The 20,902-nt window shown below is 40.2% G+C and overlaps 1 protein-coding gene across 7 annotated transcripts in view; it reads left to right on the top strand.

Annotated features, from left to right (window-relative positions):
* Nucleotides 1–18,076, top strand: part of SLC23A2 (solute carrier family 23 member 2) — a 57,917-nt gene extending 39,841 nt beyond the window's left edge. For 6 of the 7 annotated variants that reach the window (XM_030035459.2, XM_030035461.2, XM_041128505.1 and 3 more), the window contains 9 exons: nucleotides 316–497; nucleotides 3,454–3,574; nucleotides 4,285–4,441; nucleotides 6,583–6,730; nucleotides 7,314–7,419; nucleotides 10,467–10,596; nucleotides 10,737–10,874; nucleotides 12,012–12,107; nucleotides 12,659–18,076. In XM_030035459.2, coding sequence (XP_029891319.1) covers nucleotides 316–497; nucleotides 3,454–3,574; nucleotides 4,285–4,441; nucleotides 6,583–6,730; nucleotides 7,314–7,419; nucleotides 10,467–10,596; nucleotides 10,737–10,874; nucleotides 12,012–12,107; nucleotides 12,659–12,891 — 1,311 coding nt within the window. In that variant the 3' untranslated portion in view covers nucleotides 12,892–18,076. Of the gene's footprint in view, nucleotides 1–315; nucleotides 498–3,453; nucleotides 3,575–4,284; nucleotides 4,442–6,582; nucleotides 6,731–7,313; nucleotides 7,420–10,466; nucleotides 10,597–10,736; nucleotides 10,875–11,061; nucleotides 11,158–12,011; nucleotides 12,108–12,658 lie in introns of those variants that run through there. The other variant, XR_005933861.1, reaches the window with a different exon arrangement.
* The last annotated feature ends 2,826 nt before the right edge of the window (nucleotides 18,077–20,902 follow it).

The following is a 20,902-nucleotide window of genomic DNA, read 5'->3' as shown; positions in this document are numbered from 1 at the left end:
TTCGATCTGAGAGCTTAAAGGTTAGCCTGGAACCCAGGTCTCCTGTCTGACAGTGTGATGTGCTATCCACACGACTACCAGACTGGCCCACTGGTCTGTTGTGTAATAGTTTTGTGGAGAAAACCATAAGTGTTATGCTTAAGCAATAAGTCACTTAAACATAATGAGCTGTTTTATGACGAAAAATTTGCTGAGTTCTTCTGTGTCACTGAATTCTTTTAACTGCAGTTTGTAATCCAGAGCAGAAAAAGAAATGTTTTGGGTTTGCTTGTAAGATTTGACTGAACTGTCTCTTTCCCGTTCTTGTGTGTTCAGATCCAAGGTGCTATTATCATGTCCTCCTTGATAGAAGTGGTGATCGGTTTGCTTGGCCTTCCTGGCGCCCTGTTGCGATACATTGGACCTCTGACCATCACGCCAACTGTTGCTCTCATCGGCCTCTCCGGTTTCCAAGCTGCTGGAGAAAGAGCAGGCAAACACTGGGGTATCGCGATGTTGTAAGTACTCCTGGGTGTTCTTGGCTTAGGCCGGGGGTCCCAGTTGGTAAGTCATCATGCAGGAATTTTGGAGTGCCTGGGAAAAGCCAGAGTCTGCTCGGCTGCCAACGGTAGCATTGCAGTGCTCCCAGCATGGAGAAATACCGTGTGCAGGAATGCGAGTGGGTCTGGATTGGGTCAGCTGGCAATTTGGGAACAAGGACAGCAGCAACTCAAAGAGGCAGGAAAGGATAACAGCTGAAAGTGAGGTGTGGAGAACAGAGGATTTTATAAAACAGTAGTTGGTCTGCGAGCCATTGTCTGGGTCTAATTCAGTGCTATAGAAAAGATGATTTAGCAAAACATTTAGCAAAACAGAGATTAGTGGACAATTTTTATTTCTATTTTTATGATGCTATTGTGTATGTTTCTTGTTCTGCAACAGCAAGCAAATACCATTGGTAGTAGTGGTCCATTTGTCATTATTACTGGTTTGCTTACCTATAGCCAAGAGAAATTTGTGTGACAACAGAGAGCGTGTGTATTTCCATGAATGCCATAAGATGAATGCCATTTCCATGAGACATAAATAGGCAGATTCCTGTTTAGTAGACAAAAAGGCCTTTAGAGTGAAGTTCAGGGCATGATGTGTGTGCTTCTGTAGGTATAGATGCCAGGGAAATTAAAGAATTGAGATTAGTGGTTTGAAAGGGAATAACTGAGAAAAATGAGATGAAGACAAAAGCTTCCGGTGAGATACTGTGGATAACCAGCCAAATAAGGATGGAGACCACATTTTAGGGAGAAGGAAATTGGCTGAAGCAGTTGCTATATTCAATGTATAGCAACCAACTTTGTGCTGGCTCTGGAAGCGGAAGGAATGACTTGATGAGATCAGATTCTGATCTGACTAATCTGTTTGCACAGTACTTTGAACATGTAAAGTATTCCGTAAGTGCAGCTTATGATTTAAAGGGCTGTTTAATTCTCTTTTATCTTGGATGTTAGCATCATGAATATTTTTGTAATTCTATTATGTTAAGCAGCTGACCCAAAGGAACATTTTATTTTCCTGTAAAACAAATTCTATGCAAGTTGGGACTAACGTTAAATCAATCAAGCAGACCGTTGGCGAGTTGGACATGGAAATGTGTAATTGAAGTTGACGTTTTGCAGATGGAAAAAATAAATCAATTTAGGAATGGGATTTAAATATTACCCAGTCAATAAGTATTTCTGGCTTCTGCCACTCAAAAATGTGCACTAGATTGTTGAAAATAACTCCATAGCCATCTAGAGCCACTCAAAAGTAACTTGATCTCTACAAGATGTGGCACTTGAAATTGTCTTTACTGTTCTGATGAGATAAAAATACTGTGTTGCTATCTAGCATAGCAGAATAATACCTGTGTAACAGCTATTATCCTCTCTTAGCTACAGTTGCTATTTGACAAGATTTTCAGTTTCCCAAACAGTTTTCTGACCTTGCTTGTTCTGTGTTTGCCAAGCTGAAATAATTTAATCCATAAAACACATCACATCGTGATCTGTAAAAAGGGAAATTATTCCTGAATTAGTCTTTCCCTGTATATCTGGTGAACAAAATTGTTTCTCTGGGCATTTAAAGATTTGGTAATATTTTACAGAATTATTTACAGAATGGCAGTAAGCTCCCCTGCTGTGTAGCCAATATAATATTATTTACAATAATATAATATTGTTACATTATTTACAACACTCTATTAAATAAATCAAAATACAGAGCCACCCGTCCTCAGGGCTAGCGTGGCAGGATAGCTGCTCTTAGGGAGTGGAGCCCATCTTTCCATAATAGACTTTGGGAGAGATGCCAAAATGTTCCCTGAATGCAAGGAAAAGGTGCCTTTATCATTCTGCTCTAGTCAGGGGTAAAGGCTATAAGTGACACCCTTCTTGTGCAGAGCTCTTTGTTCCTGGAGGTTGAGGGACAATAAAGCTCTGTTTTGTTTCTTACAGACTGAAACTGATCTTGGACAGAAGAGGGAGGGAGGCTTAAAATCTGCCTTTTTTTTTTTTTTTTTTTTTTTTTTTTTTTTAAGTCAGCTGATAAAAACATAATCTCAAATTTCAGAAAAGCTTTGCTTCTTCAGACAGCTTGACTCTTTGTGTAGCCTTTTTACAGCAAAACTGGTTCTGGCTATTTCAGAATTGAGCAGCCTGCCCTGGCTTTTTATATTTTTCATTGCAGTGGATACTTACTTTAGCTGTAGACTTGAATTAATTTTTAATGTATAGAGGAGCTTAGCAGTTTTGACAAGGTGGGGAAATGCATAATATTTGAGGCATCTAAAAACTGTAATAAATTGGGTTACTGGTGAACTGCAGTTGAAGGGAATCTTGGGGTTTGGGGCTCTATTCTGCTTGATTTAGAGCTGTTTAGTGAAAGATGCATGTCCGAAAAAAAATTGGGGTTTTTAAGAATTGAAGAAAGAATTCCCCTTGAAAGAAATTTTTCAAGTGCTTTGGAGTTTTATGCAAATTTTGAAATGTAGAAATTATTGTATACTGGCCTCCAGTTTTCCTGTTTCTTCCCATTTGCTAGCAGCGACCTTTGTGCTTCATATGCAGAGCAGACCTTGGACACAGAGAGAGAATTTCAGTCAAAAAAGAAGCAGCGCAGCATAGCTCTTTGCTAATGGCTGCTTAGCTCTGAAGATCTTTCTTTAGTCTGATTCATTTTCCTGTTTTCATTTACCTGTTTGCTGCTGGCTTTTTTTGCAGCACTTTAGAATACAAATATGTTGCTTTGGCTTTTGTGGAATAATAATTTATTTAAAAGATATTCTCTTATGATGCCTTATTGTGTGCTAAATTTAAAATGTACATTTATATTTTGTGTCTGAAGAGCCTGAAGAGGTTTTTGCTGAGAAGGATTTTTAACATATTGGTGCTAATGACATGTCTCTCTTGTCCCACCCTCCTCCTCTTTTTTTCTCAGGACTATTTTCCTAGTGTTGTTGTTTTCTCAGTATGCCAGAAATGTCAAATTTCCCTTACCCATTTACAAATCCAAGAAAGGATGGACAGCATACAGGCTGCAACTTTTCAAGATGTTCCCTGTAAGTAGTTGAATTTGTTCTTCAGTTGGCAAAAAAAACCCCTAATTTGTGTTTTGGGTTTTTTTTCTTGGTTTTGATCTTTCTTAATAATACAGTAGATCAGAAAGGTGAGGTAAAAGCTTAAATGGGCTTATGGGAAACTTAACTAAATGGCTTATTTGCCACAGGAAATAGTCTCATATTGTAGTTTTGCCAGATCCCATTCTGGCATCCATCTCTGATGAAGAGTCATTGGAGCGATGAAGATCATGGAGGGGAGGGAAGGGGGTAGAGAAGAAGGTATGTTTATGCATGCAGTGAAAGCCTAAACTGAGCTCTCCAAAAAGGGATGGCGAGATCATTATCTTCTAGTTTTATGAAAGCAATACTCCGTTCCCCCATGTGAAAGACTTCCTTTTATTTCTCTGGTAAAGTTGAGACTAATTCACTAGTTTGTTTAAGTGCCCATTTGGAGACTTTCCCCTTTGTTAGGGTAGAGAAGAGGCTTGCTCTAATTCTAAAGATTTTGGAACAGCACCTTTGTTAGGGGCTGGGGGGAAACACCTAACAGATCTATTACAGGCTTTACTGCTTGTTCAGACTTAAAATTTCACTTAAGGTCACACTCAAGTATGCGTGTAATAGATATTCTGTGCAGGAACTGTTGGCTGTTGATGAACAGTGCCAATGATAGTTTACTTTAAACAGCTTTTTTTTCTCCTCTTTCACAGATTATTTTAGCTATTTTGGTGTCATGGTTGCTTTGCTTCATCTTCACTGTCACAGACGTCTTTCCCCCTGACAGTTCGAAGTACGGCTTCTACGCTCGCACAGATGCCCGACGAGGAGTGCTGTTGGTAGCTCCGTGGTTCAAGGTTCCTTATCCTTGTAAGTATGTCTGGGTTTAAGGGCTGTTTTTCTAATAATGTGCCCATGAGTATAATTTCTGTTGTTTTCGGAAGCATTGCTATTTTTCTCTTGGTACTATATTCTGATGCACTTCAACATGCACTGATCTAAAGACATCGTAGGTGGGGATGATGGTTTTCTTCTTGTTTTCCTCTTTAATTTGATACCTTAAGGACTCACCCAAGAAAGACCGAGTCTCTGAGACTTGAATTAGTAGAAGGCACTTGCCGGGCTTATCTAGGTAACTCTTGACTTCTAATAACATAATGTGACTGTATATATAACATGGATTTTCAGGGAATAATTGATTTATCTGTACTTGTTGATACTGTGGTCAGCTGCTGTTAATGTTATACAATAATAAGGATGGGTTATTACAACTCCTGTAGAGCAACTGAAGTCATTGATTGTCATTGGCTAAAGAATCAGTAGCACGTGGAGTTTTTTCCAGCTTAATGCACTTCCCTGCCCTAAACGCACCCGTTCTTGAATTAGCACAACTATTAACAACTACACAAAAATGTCCTGACTTGCAGGAGCGGCATTGGAATCAGGCCGATGGGCAAGTCAGAGAATGCCAGTCAATGCTTATCAAAGGACAAAAAAGTATTTACGAGAGAACATGAAACGCTTTTGCGTCGTCTTGGCTGTTTGTATTCTTTTGCTGGCCACCTCTAAGTTTAAAGCTGTTAAAGGCTGTTTCTTATGGCATGAGATGGAGTTGCACTACTGGTTCACCCTTGTGCTGCTCAGAAATTATTGGGTAATAATAGGATAATATTCCACTAGAATAGAATAATAGAAATTGTTAGGACTACCACTACGTTGTAATGAGGCAGCTTCGTTGTGGTTTTCCATATGCTTTGGTTCTGATTAGTTCTTAAAAGAAACCACTTCTAAAGCAGTACTTGCAAAATGTATAATAGAAGCTTTTGGGAAAGAAGAGGAGGAAAACTTCTGCACCCTGATTAGACCTCTCTTATTTGTGAAGCCTTGTTCATTCACGTTTGTGTGACTTAAAGTTCCTTTTGTTGCAAGAGGCTCATCTATTTCAAAGAGATAAAAGCATCAAGGCAATTGCTGTGGAAAACCTGCCAAGCTATTCTACAGGCTTAAAATAATCTTATTTTCTTTTCTACAAAAATTTGGAATTAGAAGGTGTTTGTGCAGTGATCGTAGCTGGTTGTTGGCCATTCTCTTCGGTAGACTAAACTTGTAACCAAAGACTGAGTTTTTAGAGCAATAATAATTAAGTGGCATTCGCCTGACTGATCAGAATTGTTTTTTCACAAGCAGTAGTTCAAATTCCTTCCTTCTGAACAGGAGGAATTTTTTTGGTGGGGTTTAGGGGTTTTTGGGTTTTTTTCCAAGCATGATCAAAGCAATTGGTTAGGGAGTTTTTCCTTTGCTCCTTTCATCTACTTGAACTTGCCAGACTGTGTTACCACGAAGGGAGTTCGTTGATTCCATTAAAGATGAATAAATCCTGTGGCCAGTGGGACTAGAGTAGTGATTGTCCCCCTGTACCAGCACTGGTGAGGCCGCACCTCGAGTACCGTGTTCAGTTTTGGGCCCCTCACTACAGGAGAGACATGGAGGTGCTGGAGCATGTCCAGAGAAGGGCAACCAAGCTGGTGAGGGGCCTGGAGCACAAGTCTTATGAGGAGCAGCTGAGGGAACTGGGGTTGTTTAGTCTGGAGAAAAGGCTCATGGGAGACCTTATCGCTCTCTGCAGCTACCTGAAAGGAGGTTGTAGCGAGGTGGGGGTCAGTCTCTTTTCCCAAGTAACAAGGGATAGGACGAGAGGAAATGGCCTCAAGTTGCACCAGGGGAGGTTTAGATTGGATATTTGGAAAAATTTCTTCACCAAAATGGTTGTCAGGCATTGGAACAGGCTGCCCAGGGAAGTGGTAGAGTCACCGGCCCTGGAGGTGTAGATGTGGTGCTTAGGGACGTGGTTTAGTGGCAGGCTTGGCAGTGCTAGGTTAACGGTTGGACTTGATGATCTTAAAGGTCTTTTCCAAGCTAAACGATTCTATGATTCTATGAAATTGCTGTATGTTTTGATATCTAAATTGCTTTCTGTGGCACAAGAGATCTCGTTTTTCTTTTCTTCACAGTTCAGTGGGGACTGCCAACAATTTCAGCCGCTGGAGTAATAGGAATGCTTAGCGCGGTTGTTGCTAGCATTATTGAATCAATAGGAGATTACTATGCCTGTGCCAGGTTGTCTTGTGCTCCTCCTCCACCTATTCATGCAATAAACAGGTATGTAAAAAAAGAGAAATATTTTTCAGTGTCTTAAGCTACGTGGGTTTTTTTACTTTTTTTTTTTTTTTTTTCCTTGGAATAAGACAGGAATGTGCTCTGAGATTAAATGTTACAATTTGGTCAAACACAAGGGGCAAGGATCTGAAATACAAGATGCAACTGTCATGTTGAATTATTTTGTTGCAAATGTAGCATTGGAAACCTAGTCCTATTCTTGCTGGAGTCTGTGGAAGTTAATAGTACGGTTTCTGTAGGGACAGAACTCTAAGCAGTTCTAGAATTGGAGTAGCTTGTCAAATTCACCTGACATGCAGTTTTAGAAATAAAGAGCAGCTCTAAGTTTCACTTGAATTATTTTGTAATTTTCTCAGTTTAAGAACGTGGGTATCTAAGACGTAGAAAACAGAACTCAAGTAGGTTTTCCAGTTGTGTTGGAGCTTGAAATGTGAATTATAATAATAATAATTCATGTGGGACAGATGCCTTAACAGGCCTGCACGTAGCATGCAGTCATAAAGCACCACCTGAAGTGAGTCTACGCTAGTAAAAGTTTGAATTTTTATTTTTTTTTTTTTTACAGAGGGATTTTTATTGAGGGTCTCTCCTGTGTTCTGGATGGAGTATTTGGGACAGGGAATGGATCCACCTCTTCCAGCCCTAACATTGGTGTCTTGGGCATCACAAAGGTATGTGCTTTACCTTGATTACTCAGTGCCTTGAGTATTTTATCGCCTCTGGTAGATGGCTTACGCCATTTTCACGTTTCACAGCATGATCCTCTTCCAAGAAACTATACTACTTAGTACTTTGTGCAGACAAACTTTAGACAGCATTCTGAATTTACCTAACATGTCTGTACCAGCCATTGTCTAATGGAAATGCACTCTAGATAAGGACCTCAAAAATCTTATTTTTTTTCGGAGTAAAGGGCAGTTAGAAAACCCACATAAAGCAGATTATGCTAAATAAGCTACCCCTTTGAAAACCAAGAATGCATTCCAGGGCTCTAGGGTGTTTTGAGTTGAGGCATAAGCACTGTAAACTGTATAGAAATTGATAACTCTTTTGGATGTCTTGGCTCTGAAAGCATCGGTAGAGAACTGACTATTTTTAATGTCTCACTTGAACACACCATGAAATGCAACTTGAGGTCCTTGGGTCCTATCTACGTCTGTACTAGGACATTACGCTGACACAGCTAGAACAGGAGCTGCAGTCAAGGTAACTTCAAAGTTAAATGTACCCTAAATATTTGTTTCCGTCATAGGTTTCTAAGGCACTGAGCATGCTTAAGGGATTACATATTTTTGGGGGTGTTACTCAGCAAAATATTTAAGCACTTGAGGAATTCCTTTGTTAACATGCTGAAATGGATGTGTGCTTGAATGCCTTGCTTAACTGGGAGACCTTGGACTGCAGATAGATTTGTTTGATATTGTTAATTTAACCTTGTTAAGAAATATCAACAAAATTGGTAAGAGTAGTTTATGTTGTAAATACGTACATCTTGTTGCATATTTCACTTGGAAGCCACAAATCTACTTCATGCATACAAGATAGTAAATGTATGCTTTCCACTTACAATAACTCATCCCTCTGACTTAATCCAATATAGATGATGAATTTTATCTTCAGCCATTTTTTTTCCTGCACAAAGGATGATTCTGTTCGGTTTTAGGGTGGAATATAAATACTAATAGCACCATCTGCTGTCTGTACAAGTCTTCCATTCAGTTGCTGGTGGAAATCTCCTAGAAGAAATTTTGGTTAGAAAAATCCTTAAAGAAAGGTTTATTCTGTTATGCTGCCTTTCTGTTGTTACTTCATAGAGCTTGATATGAATGAACAGCATTTTTTTTTATTAATGGTCTACAAAAATGAGTTTTGCTTTGAAACAGTGAAAAAGGGATGTTAAACTGGCAGCTGTTAGAGAGAACAGAGTAAACTACAGTTAGGTCTGTTCAGAGCGCATGGGGGAGGAGTGAATATGCCTTATCCAGAATGGCACAGCTGGATGGCTGTGCTCCAGTGTTTTGTCTTGTTTTCCTGTCTGCATACTCATTCCTAAAAAACTAACAGTTTTGCAACTTCAATTTATATCAAAATATATTTTTGGCATGTAGATACTCCCCTGTTGATTTGGGAGAGGAAATCTTTAGTGCTTATGAGCAAAGACTACATAGTCCTGGTGATCCTGTTTTACCCGTGCAACATTTGAAAAGGCGTTTACCTCCCTTGAAATCAGTATATGATTATGCTTAGAATTTGAATTTGAGACTTCAACTGGATATAAGTACTGCAAAGTCTTTGAGCTAGTCTGTGAGCGAGTTTTATTTGATGAGAGGAGAATCAATTAAATCTGATTAGTTGGGGCAAAAGTATAGGCACCTTATGCCATAATGGTGATGATTAAATGGATACTGCAGTAGGGTACTAGATACCATATCACACACTCCAGAGTAATCACATAAAGTGTGTGTACGAGTGCCTGGGAATAAATACGTGGTTTGAGCTAAATGCTGACCAGGATCCTTTTAGTAGCTTTCAAAGGGAGCTTAATTTGTTTGCCTTGTAGTGATTGAGCATTTGCATAAATAAATGTCACTATCGTGTGGATTTTTTAAAGAATCTGCCTGTTTTCGTGCAGGAAGATAATTTTAGAGCAAGATACAGGTGGCCCTAAGGAAATAAATATCTTTATAAAAAGTAGAGAAAAATGCAAGCTAATGTCAGTTGTTATTCTAGTGAACACCCTAATTTACTGGTGTAGCTTGTTCGTAGGTGAACACATCTCCTCTGACAGTTAAGCAGTGAAGAATGTGGGGGAAAGAAGTACTTTTACCCTAAACATGCCTACTGTATCTTCTTTTTCCTCGTTTCACTCGTTTAGCTCAGTCACACATGGTTAAGAAATTAGTGTCTACTTCTCTTTGAAGCTTAACACCCTCTAACAGGAGACCTACAAAGGGCTTTGCTAGAAACCACCTTAACAGCGTAGCAGGGGGGGAGGTTTGTCCCTGGTGCACCTCTTTTGCACGTGTAACACTATTAAAATATCAACCACTCAGGTTTACCAACTTCCACTACAATATAGTGCCAGAGAAAAACTGCCCACAGTTTGAATGCTTAAAATAAAAATGGGAGGGAAGTGCAGGCACTTGGTTTCAGTGTTAGTGTGGCCATGATTTGCATATGAAGTGAATTCAGTTCTGATCTCAGAGGGATGTTATAAAGTCAGTTGATAATCTCTGTCTAGAAAGTCTGCATCTCCTTCAAGTGAACTGCGTGATAGGTAACTAATACATATATTCTTGTGTAAAAGGGCAGCAACACATGGATTTTATTTTGTTTTTCTGTTTGCATTACAGTTGATCTATTTGCCATCTCTCCTAGTTAGGGTCTATTTGTTTTCTTCATTGTAGATGAGACTGCACCACATTTCATGGTTATTGTGGCTGTAGCAGTTACAGATGGTTTTAAAGATGACTTAATGTTAATGAAAACAAAATCAAACAAAATTATGTTAGAATTGGAGTGCAGCCATGTTACAGCTGAGCCCTCCAAGACATTTGTAAAGGCTCTGCAGCCTGTGTGTTAACACCACAAAAAATATGCATGGAAGCTTGAAAAGAAGTTTTAAATGCAAAAGAGAATAATAAAATAAAATGCAAGATGAGAAGTTGGACTAAGCATGGACTTTTTCCGGTGTCCTTTCCTTTTTGTTCTCTGGCAGGTTGGAAGCCGCAGGGTTATTCAGTATGGGGCAGCCTTCATGCTCTTGCTTGGGATGGTTGGCAAGTTCAGTGCTCTCTTTGCATCGCTGCCTGACCCCGTGCTTGGTGCCCTCTTCTGCACTCTCTTTGGTAACGTATGGTTTTTTTGCTCTTCTTTGTGTACTGTGTGGCTATATCTTTTTACTCTACTGCTGTTTATATGTATGTTGCTGTCTGTTTTTGAAGAAAAAGGCTCTATACAAGCTGAGACTTGTTTTATTTTTATTTAGGGATGATTACAGCTGTGGGTCTGTCTAACCTCCAGTTCATAGATTTAAATTCTTCTCGTAACCTGTTTGTGCTTGGATTTTCCATTTTCTTTGGACTTGTCCTTCCAAGCTATCTCAAACAAAATCCACTGGTCACAGGTATGTGTTTCTGCTCATTTACATGAACCATACTTTACCTTGTACTCATATGCAAAGTACATACAAGTACAAAGTAATGTAAAGGGTAAAACAAGTATTATGGAGACAATAAAAGCTATAGATAGCAAGGCAGGTATGTTCAGAGGAGAATTAATTGAGATGTTGAGACCTGAATTGCATGTTTCAGTGGGATACATTTGAAGTTGTCCTGCTTTCTCTGGGTACCATTGTAGAGCAATGGAAGGAGGTGATTGCCAGCTGGACTGGAAGAAAGACTAACAGGGTAAATCTGAGTTGTAAATGATGTTAAAAGAACAAGGGGAAATACCAAGGTAGAGCTTGGAAGCTAGGAATTTTGGGGGGGTTGAAATTTTTTGTCACTGCGGACATGTGCTCTGAATCTGAATTCTAATGAACTCAGTTTCAGACTGTTAGCCAAATTATAGTTTTGGTGAATTCATAGAGTAGGCTCTGTATTTTAATACTACCTTCTCAATAGTGGTCATGACAGTGTATGTCATCAAAGGAAGACTCTCTACAGGAATACTTGATTTTTTTTTTTTTTTTTTTTTTTTTTAAGGAAAGATTAACTAACTTTTTATAGCTATCGCTTCAGAACCAGATTTAAGAGCATATCTAACCTACTTTAAGTTGTTCAGAAAAGTAGATAATTCAGGCAGAGCTAGGTGATGATATATTAGTACAATGTCTTCCTGTGAATTGGTGCTATGAAGTCTTGCCCATTTAAAAAGTAAAGGTTTATAAAAGCAATTATTTTGGTCCACATGATTACATTATGAACATTTCTCCTTTTCCATTTTGTGGTTTTCTATTTAGTTTAAATTAAGCAGTTGTGTCTGCAGTAGAGACTAAAATGGCATTTCATGACATTTTTATAAGCAACTGAAAGTTCATGGCATTATGTTTTGGGAAAGAAGGGATCCCCATGGTGGACTACATTAGTTGAAAGTTCTTCTGCATCTATTCCCATGTGGTTTTAAGAGTCCTATTTGAGCAAATTCCTCAGTGAACTCGGTAGCAAGTTTTCCTGGTTGAGCTGCGTGTCAGTCAGTAGGATGTGTGTATGTATGATAAAAATTCAAATTCTAAATACTTTCTTTTTTGCTGTTCTTCTAGGAATAGCGGGCATTGATCAAGTATTAAACGTCCTTCTCACTACAGCCATGTTTGTCGGTGGCTGCGTTGCATTTATTTTGGATAATACCATTCCAGGTCAGCGTGTGAACTTGTTGTTTTATCTGAAGTAACAACTGCCTTTCTGAATGAAGATACCACAGTGTTTCGTGGAGGCAGGGGGAAGAGATTACTGCTTTTGTTGTTGACTTCTTTAACACCTGGAGCAGACTGCTTAACACCTGCGTGCCTTGGTTTCCTTGAGAAAGCTTTGAATCTTTCAGGTTAAGGTCTCCATCTTTTTAAACATACAAAATAGCAGATAAAAATCAAACCAGAATAGTCATCTTCAGGAGACAGAATAAAAATATTTTAAGATCCAAACCTGCTTCCATTCATTTAAGAGCAAAAAGTTGCCTTGACTTCCAGCTACAAAATAAAACAGATAGTAGCCATTTCCAATAAATTTTTTTTCCCCCTCTTCATGCCTCTTTGAGGAGTCTAGAAGATCTTTCCAGTGCTTTGCTGAACATGGTGTCTGAGACTTGGGGTTTTCTTTCTGTTCTTAACCTCTACTATATATGTGTGTGTTTACATAAAGACATTCACGTTTGGTTTTTTTTCCCTTTTTCTTTTATTTTGACTTCTAGGAAGCCCTGAAGAAAGGGGAATACGGAAATGGAAGAAAGGGGTTGGTAAAGGAAGCAAGTCACTGGATGGCATGGAAACATATGATTTGCCTTTTGGCATGAACTTTATTAAAAAATACAGGTGTTTCAGCTTCCTGCCCATCAGCCCTACCTTCATGGGTTACACATGGAAAGGCTTCAGGAAAAGCAGTAACTGCAGGAGTTCAGATGAAGACTCAGAAGCTACAGTATAGCCTTAGCTGAAATTATATAACCTAGTTGTAGTAAAAGATGTATTTGCAGTTTCTTGCTGATTAAGAAGCATTAAAATATATGTTTTGTATATCTGCATTTAAATTCTGGAACCAGAGCTGAGACGGATTTAAAAAAAAAAAAAAAAAAGCTTTCCTGTTGTGGGTGGTGGTAGCCAGATCTAGTGTCTCTGGGTCAAATTTGCAAAAGCTCCTCTGTTTGATTTTCAAAAGCTAAAGATACCTGCGCACCTAAGTGTTTATTTTAAATGGGGCTTAGGTTCCAGAAGTATGTAGGTGCTATTGAAAAATATTACTTTTTAGGGTGATTTTATTTAAGTCATTGATGCTGGCATTTTTGGCGCATTCATTGCTGGCAATGTTAGTTACGCCAGAAAATTTGAATCCTGTGAGAAGGGGCAGGGGGGGGAGGAAAAAAATTTACTTCTAGTCATGTCAAATGCCATATATATTGTTTTGTACTTACTGATTTGCACATTCCATGTTTTCAGCCCCATGGAAACCAGACTCAGTTGATACTGGCAAATCATGAGAGTATTTTTTTTGAATTACTGATAGTTCAGTCAGATGTCCAGTGTTAAGACAGAAAGTTTCTGTAATAACTTTGCCAACGAAGACTACAACCGACTTCTCGTAGCTTAGTGCTGTAGAAGGAACCACTTATTTCATGTCAGTTCACATTTTTAAACGTTTGCTTTTTCTGCCTGGCACTTAACCACCTAATTATAGTGTCCAGGTGCAGATTTTCTTTAAAGGGACAGATGTAGCTTGAGTTTTACAGAGATGGGAAACTTTTAACTTCCAGACAGGACCTGATAACAGTTTTTACAGTGCAGTGCCTGTATCCAGCAAGATGTTTCCTGGACAAAAATGCTGTTGTTGAGCAGTTCTAAGCAATTAACATCTGTATACATGCAGCTTTCCCTGCAGGGAAAGCCACGCAGTCAAAACGCTGCCGGCAATTGCTGGTTTGGATCTGTGCAGAATTTTCTTGATCGGATATTGAGAGACGATGCTGCCGACGAGCTGCTTGCATTGCATTGCCTCTTTTTCTTCTCTCTTGGCAGGGCTTCTGCAAAAGCTCGTTACTGATGCAGAAGTGATCTTGAACAGCAGAGACACTACATTTGATGTCCTCATCCACTGGGTGATTTAACGGGTATTGGGTCCAGTCAGGGCACCATTCAGATTTTTTTTTTTTTTCCTGGAATAGTCTCAGCTCTGATGTTATGTGGGTGTTCATGCTCATCATGCATTCATGATTAAAAGTTTTATTCATGTTTAATGTTCTTACTATTGCAAGTTAGTTTTAGACTTCAGTGTGGCCCCAAAAGCATTTTTAAGCTGTGGAGATCATCAGGGAAATGTAGTGTAATGTAATTTCAAGGCCAGTATGCTCTACGGTGCTTGCGTTTTGTATTCCTGGAAAAAACATAACAGTAGATCCTGTAATTCACTAATATATTTATCAAAGTTTGACTACTGGACAGGAGCGCAGGAACTCTGTTTTCTCTGAGTCTACTTCCAGGTGAATTTGTTATTGGTTATTGAAGCATGGAAGGGTTGGGGTGGGGAGGGTAAGGAAAGAGCTTAACGGATCAGTACTGAGTAGTGTAGAGTCGGAATGATTCCATTGATATCGTTCTCAGCATGCCATGGCTGTTTCCAGAAACTATTTTATACCGCTTTTTCCATAACAAAGCATGTGTTTTGTTCCTGCTTCAGGGAACTTTCAGTAGTTTGCAGTCTCGGTGTCAATTGGACTATCTCAAAAGCTCGTCAGAAGAGTTATTTGTGTAGTAGACAAGGTTAGTTTGCCTGTGAAACAAAGTCATTTTTATGATTTTTAAATTTTTCCTCTTCAGGTAGTGAGGTGTTAGATTTCCACATCCACTTGCAGATAGTTTTGAGTGCGGAGACCTCTGATCAGTGGCACGAAGCTTCCAAATTTCCCAACTGTATGTGCAACCAAAGATGTGTGGGAGACATGGGGGAGTTAAATATATATAAATATATATATATATAAAAGGAAAAAAAAAAAAGCCACCTATATACGGTGGTTGTAATGATGTAAAATGCCAAAGTTGGTTATCTTATAAATGTTGAGAAAGGGAGGCAAAAGATTTTATTTAAAACAGTGCCACCTCAGAAATACTGAAATGTCAAGTCCAGTAAAGCTGCTGGGCACAGAGCACAACAGTGACACCTCTGTCCCGAGGCTTTTCTAACTTCTCCCCCCCAAATATTCTTTTGATAACTTAATGCTAATGCAATCAAGAGACAAGGCGATGAGAAATAGCATTTGTCTTCTCTCACCTTTGGCTGAAGCAAAGCTGTGCGTGTTCTGTATTGCCTTTACTTGAGAATTGCCGAGACTCTTCAGTCAAGTTACAGGGCAACGAATCCAAGGATACTTTTTCTTCTCCCCAGAGCAGAACGCCACTCCTTTCCTGCCACGTAGGAAAGACTATCTGAATAGGTGAAGTCCAATTACTCTCTTTAACTGTTGGATTTAATTCGTTTCATGACTTTGGGTCCTACCGTGCTGATTCTGTTGACTGGCTGAGAAAAGTGCAGTAGCGTTTAGCCAGCATGTTTGCTTTTCTAGCCACTTACCTTGGTAACACTAAAATAAGTAGTTGTAGTTAGCAGTCATTTTTGTAACCAAATTTGTATATGTAACAACACTCTCCATCTTACTACAAACATGAATGGTTAAAGATGAGCCTCAGTTTTGCAAAAGAGATCTGCTGAAGCACCCGTAATGTATAGCGAAGGGTTGCGATGGAGTCATTGGCAGTACCTCGAATGTGCAGGGCATGCAGCTGATGCACCCGGGCTATTGCTACTAAAGCGTGCGTCTCCCCGGCGCTGAGAGGTGAGCAAAGGACGGAGCTGATGCACAGGTGCCTTGGAAAGAGAAGCTCCCCTTTCTCTTTCCGATGCACCCGAAACCATCCCTGCGCTGCCAGTCGAAGAAGATGCATTGCTTTTCTTTGTGAGGGAAATAAGTCTGAGTTGCCCCCGGTTTTGTGCAGTTGTGGCAGGCGTTTGTGGACCTTAAATCCTTCTCCCACGTCTGCTTTTCTACACTGGCGTTTTAGTGGCAGTTGTGAAATGCTGTGGCCGGGGGGAGCGCGGTGCGCAGCCTGAGCTGCTGTGCAGCAGCTGCTGGCAGATGTGTTGCAGAGGACTAACTTGCAGTTTTGAAAATCATTTAAATACTTCGTGTTTGCTGGTTACGTCCAGGCTTTGATGCATAAGGGTGGCTGGATATCGATATCTGACTGTAAATGCAATACTGTATTTTTCCTATATGTTATTGCCTGCCTTTCAAACAGCTAAACTAAACAAAACCGCATAGGGAAGACAACACCTGAGGGATGAGTTAAGAGGCGATGAGATGGTTCAACCAAACTTTAAGACGGAAGGGCAAATATTCATGGTAGAAATATCATTTTGTCATATCAAAGATGGTATCAATGTATGCAAAACAAAATGACTTGGGACTTTTGTAATTGATATTCTATTGTATTTTTTTTAGGTTAAATTAAGAATTCTTGCTAACATGTTGAAACACATTTTCTAAAGCAAATACGTGCAAATTATACCTATAGAAATTTAGGTTTCATAGCTAACAGCTATGACTGATTAATGTTGTCATATTAGAGTGTGTTGGCGGAGGAACTTAATCAGGTACCTCGCTCAGAAAGTTCAAACTTTAAACCCAGAATTTGCTTTATGCCTTTTAATACTGACTTTAAATATGGCAACTTGGTTTGTACATGAATATTGCAGTATTTTATTTCCATATATTAAAAATAACATTTCCACTCAGGATAATGATTGCAGTTTTCCTGGGAGGGAGTGGTATGATTGTCATGACAATGTCATGTGATGGTAGAATTTCTTCATTGACGAATCTATAGTAGTTGTGTATACTTTATTTACCCATGTTTATGTTCCTACCAAAAACTAAAGGGTTTCTTTATTGTTCATCTCCCTACTGAGATCTTGGTACTCCCGATGCAGAATTGGCGCTTGCAAACTGAAATCCTCAGTACTATTTATACCACAAGGAGCATCAGTGAGTGCGACCAGTCATTTATAGCATTGCATCCTTAATAAAAAGTGTTGAAAATCACTTCATTTGTGGTGTAAACAGCACTCTAGGCACATGTGGTTTAAAATAGCCGGCTTCTAATGGTTTGAATGAACCGTTGGATGCTTACACGCAATCTAAAACAACCTGTGCTTAACATAATTTGTATATCAATGTAGAAAATGCATGTGTGACAGACCAGCACAATCTACAGTGTTTCTTTTCACGTGGCCTTCTTAAACCAAAAGCGATTTTTTTTCTTTTTTTTTTTCTTTTTCTTTTTTGTTTAAGTGGGGTGGGGGAGTGGTGGGTCACTCATTTTTGCAGAAAATGTCCCACTTGGTGTATGTTTCTTAGTATTTCTTAAGGCGAATGGCCTTTGTGGCCATGGGATGACAGGTACTCTGTGCTCTCATGTTTATCTAGCTGCGATAGGTCATTGCAGTATTGGAGGAGGCCACGAGTTTGCCAGTGTTTTGCTTCTGCCCATGAGTCTATACAGCTTAGTGCTGGGCTGCTTTTAAGTATTGGGGATCCGTGTTCAGAGCCATCCAAAATATTCCTGTCTAGTTCTAATTTGACTGTGACTGTGCATTGTCATCCGTACATATTGATATGAGAGATATATTTAGAATTGCCTTGTGTACTATCTGGCATTTACTACATCTTTCCAGGTAAATCATCTTGCTGCCAGTCCAAATTATTGTATTTTGTCTGTTTATAACAACCTTTGGCGTAACAAACTATTGACTGTTCTTAGGCAGTGGGGATAAGTATTTTTTTTTCCATTACTTTTTGTGACTGACTTTGGCTGTAAAACTTTTTTGTTAAACAGCAAGAGGTTTTTTTGTTTTGTTTCTTGGGGGTTTTTTTTTGTTCTGAGATGTGTAATTCTTTTATGGAGTTTTTTTTATTTCATATTTTTTTCTAACATTGCTTCATTAAACAATTAAATATTTAAAAATGTAATATTTGGACCAGATGTTGTGAATAATAGTAGATAAAGCTATTTTATTCTGTATTTTTAAAGCTGTTCAGTATAAATAAACGCGGGCATAGATGCAACCTGGCAGCGTGGTATTACACTTCCTTTTAAACATCCCCTTTGAAGCAAAATTGACGGTTTGGGAATTCAGGTGATGTGAAGACCAAGCATCTCTTTGTAGCAAGTGCCACCCAAAAATACAACCCCCAGCCATCTTCCTGACCCTTCCAGCTCTCAGCCCACAGCTCATACCATGAAGACGCGTTAAATTCCTTGATTTATTTGGAAGAGGCACTGCTTACAGTCCGTACCTCATATTTGCTGTCTGTCCCTGCTTTCGGTTGAGGCACCTCCGAGATGTCCCCCCGAGGAGCTGCCGGCAGCAGCGTTGGGGACTTGTCCCCCCTCCACGCCCCATGCCCCTCTCTTCTCGCAGCTCCCAACCTCTCGGGCAGCCAAGGAACAGCAAAACTCTCTGTAAAACCAACTTGCACGGTCAGCACTGATGTGTTTCTGAGCAATGTCCATGCAGCAAAACTTAAGTGACTAATTTCCTGATGAAAATGAAAAAACAACCTTCACGTTCTCATAGTACACTGAGCAGAGGCTTTGAGTTACTCTGTCCAGTTACGAATATGAGCAGCAAGAGTTACCAGCAGAGAAATAACCCTCTGGTTTAGGGTAAAGCCTTAGGATTGGGGATTTCTCTAGATTCTTGCCCTGCCTTTGGTAATCTGTAGCCAAAGTGAAGTCTCCTGGGCCCCTTGTCAGGGCTGCTGCGTGCCCAAAGCGATCCATGGGGCACGGTGGATTTGGAGATGTCCTGTCCCTCCTCTTGGACAGCGTGTACAGATAAACAAGCTGAGTATCAATCGCCTTGCCTCGTCACCAGCATTTAAAAAGAAAGAAGCTGACTAGCACCTTGCCTCATCCCCAACCATTTAATGAACTCATTTGTTTTATCTGGAGCTGTAATATTAAATTCTTAATGTTAGCCTGGAGCGCTAGTGATGCGCGGTAGCTGCCTGCAATGAATTAGGACCTGGAAATGTCTGGCTGAGGATACACAGCACCCTTAGACGTCTGTCAGCCTTCAAGGTAGCTACTCTTGATTTTAAGGGGAATTAAGATTCCCAAGTGCCTTTCTTAACTTAGGCATAGCCTACCACGACTAGTCCAAAACCGGTGTACTTGGATAGGAGGAAAAATGGCAAAAAGCCACCTGAATCGGCAGCGAGAGAGGGTGAAAGTAGATCTGGTATCAAAGCCAGTGGAGCAGCTGTTTGACCAGAGCGAGGGATTTCTAATTGTTCCTGAGCGGGGCTGGGTTTGGGTCTGTGATGAAAACCACTCTGATCTTAATCCTGATTAATCCTTTGTGCTTCTGGGTCAGAGCTCTGGAAATAATTGTGTTTTCTCCTTGTGTCGTGCCCAAATCAAAATTCAGCAACAGCCACATCAACCCAGTAAGAAAGGCTTTATCCCAGGCAGAAACTCAAAACCTGAGGATTTTCAGAACGACTGAAACATCCTCAAACAGGGACAGCAACCGTGTTTCAAAGAAACGCGTTATTAGGTATGAGCCAAAGCCTTTTCAAAAGCCGTGTCTCTTCCCATCTGGTTCCTGGAGGCTGCGTAACGGCTAACAGATGCTCCTAAGCTAACGTGTATCCAAATGCGTAATATTGCGTGGTATTTACTGACAATTAGCTTGGGGGTCTTAAAGTTGAAATAATGGGAAGCTGCCAGGGTGTGAATGAAGGGAGTTTGGATGCTTGCTCAGTCTTGGAGGAAATACTTGAATTTTGGAGAATTTTGGAGCTGGTGCCTTATGCTTGGGTCTGACTGAGGTCCCTGAATTCCAGGCTCAGCTATGGGAGCGGAAACAGAAGTAAATCCATCAAAGCCAGTGGTTTAGACAGCATCAGCCATGTTCCCTGCATTGCATTTAGCACAGAAATGCTGATTTAACCTGCAAAGCAGGTGCCATAACGTCCCTGTGTGGCTAAATGCAGGCTCTGACTTTGGAGCATCCTTTTCCTGGGACATTTTCGGCAGTGGGGAGGGATGCTCGGGCTCTGGCGGGCAGAAGTTTTTTTGCTGTCCTTCCACGTGAGTTTCGTTCCTCTTGGGTTTGCGCTTACAGCCGCTGGGCAGGTAAGGAGGAGCTGGCAGCCTGTCCTGGCCTCGCAGGTTGCAGGGTCCTTATATGGCAGGAGTAGGTTAAATTCCTTTTATTTGGTAAATAAATGTCTCCATCCAGGCTCGATCCTTCCCAATGCACTGTGTGTGCATTGAAGGCAATGAGCAGGATGTTGCAAAATCAGGATTTAACCCTAGTCCTGAACTAAGTTCTTCCTTGTGCTCACGCAGGTCCCTACAGCAAACCCCTCTATTTTATTCTATTTTTTTTCCCCCCTTTTGCTCCGATGGCATCCACCCCATGGCCTGCGGGATATGGTAGAAGCTTTCTCTCTCTTTGGGGCTAAATTCCTGGGTTTTGGGGCTGGGGTTTGCACAGCACGGGCAGCCAGGGCCGTCTCTGCTCCATTGTGCGGCACGGCCGGGCTCTTCCCATGACAAAGGGCCTCTCATCTCCGCCAGCCCTCGAAGATGCTGCTGGAATATAAATACTACCCCCCATCCCGGCTCGCTTTCGCCGAGTCAGTGTTTCACCAAGCCAGATGGCTCCTCCTGAACTTCTCATGTTTTACATACAAATCAAAAAAAAAATAGGAACAAAAAAAAGGGCTGATTACAATCCGTGGTTGTAAAGACTTGCTTGTTTTGCTAAACAAGCTGTTCAGATTATTTCTTTGTTTTTGGTTTGGGTTTGGGTTTTTTTTTTCCCCTTCGTGTGGGCTGTTTCTAGGCAAATTCCTTAAAAAGAAAAAAAGCCTGGAGAA

The sequence above is a fragment of the Aquila chrysaetos genome, chromosome 13 (assembly GCF_900496995.4).
Source record: "Aquila chrysaetos chrysaetos chromosome 13, bAquChr1.4, whole genome shotgun sequence".
Lineage (NCBI taxonomy): Eukaryota > Metazoa > Chordata > Aves > Accipitriformes > Accipitridae > Aquila > Aquila chrysaetos.
Note: the sequence above shows the minus strand (reverse complement) of the source record. Positions and strands in the feature narration are given on the sequence as shown.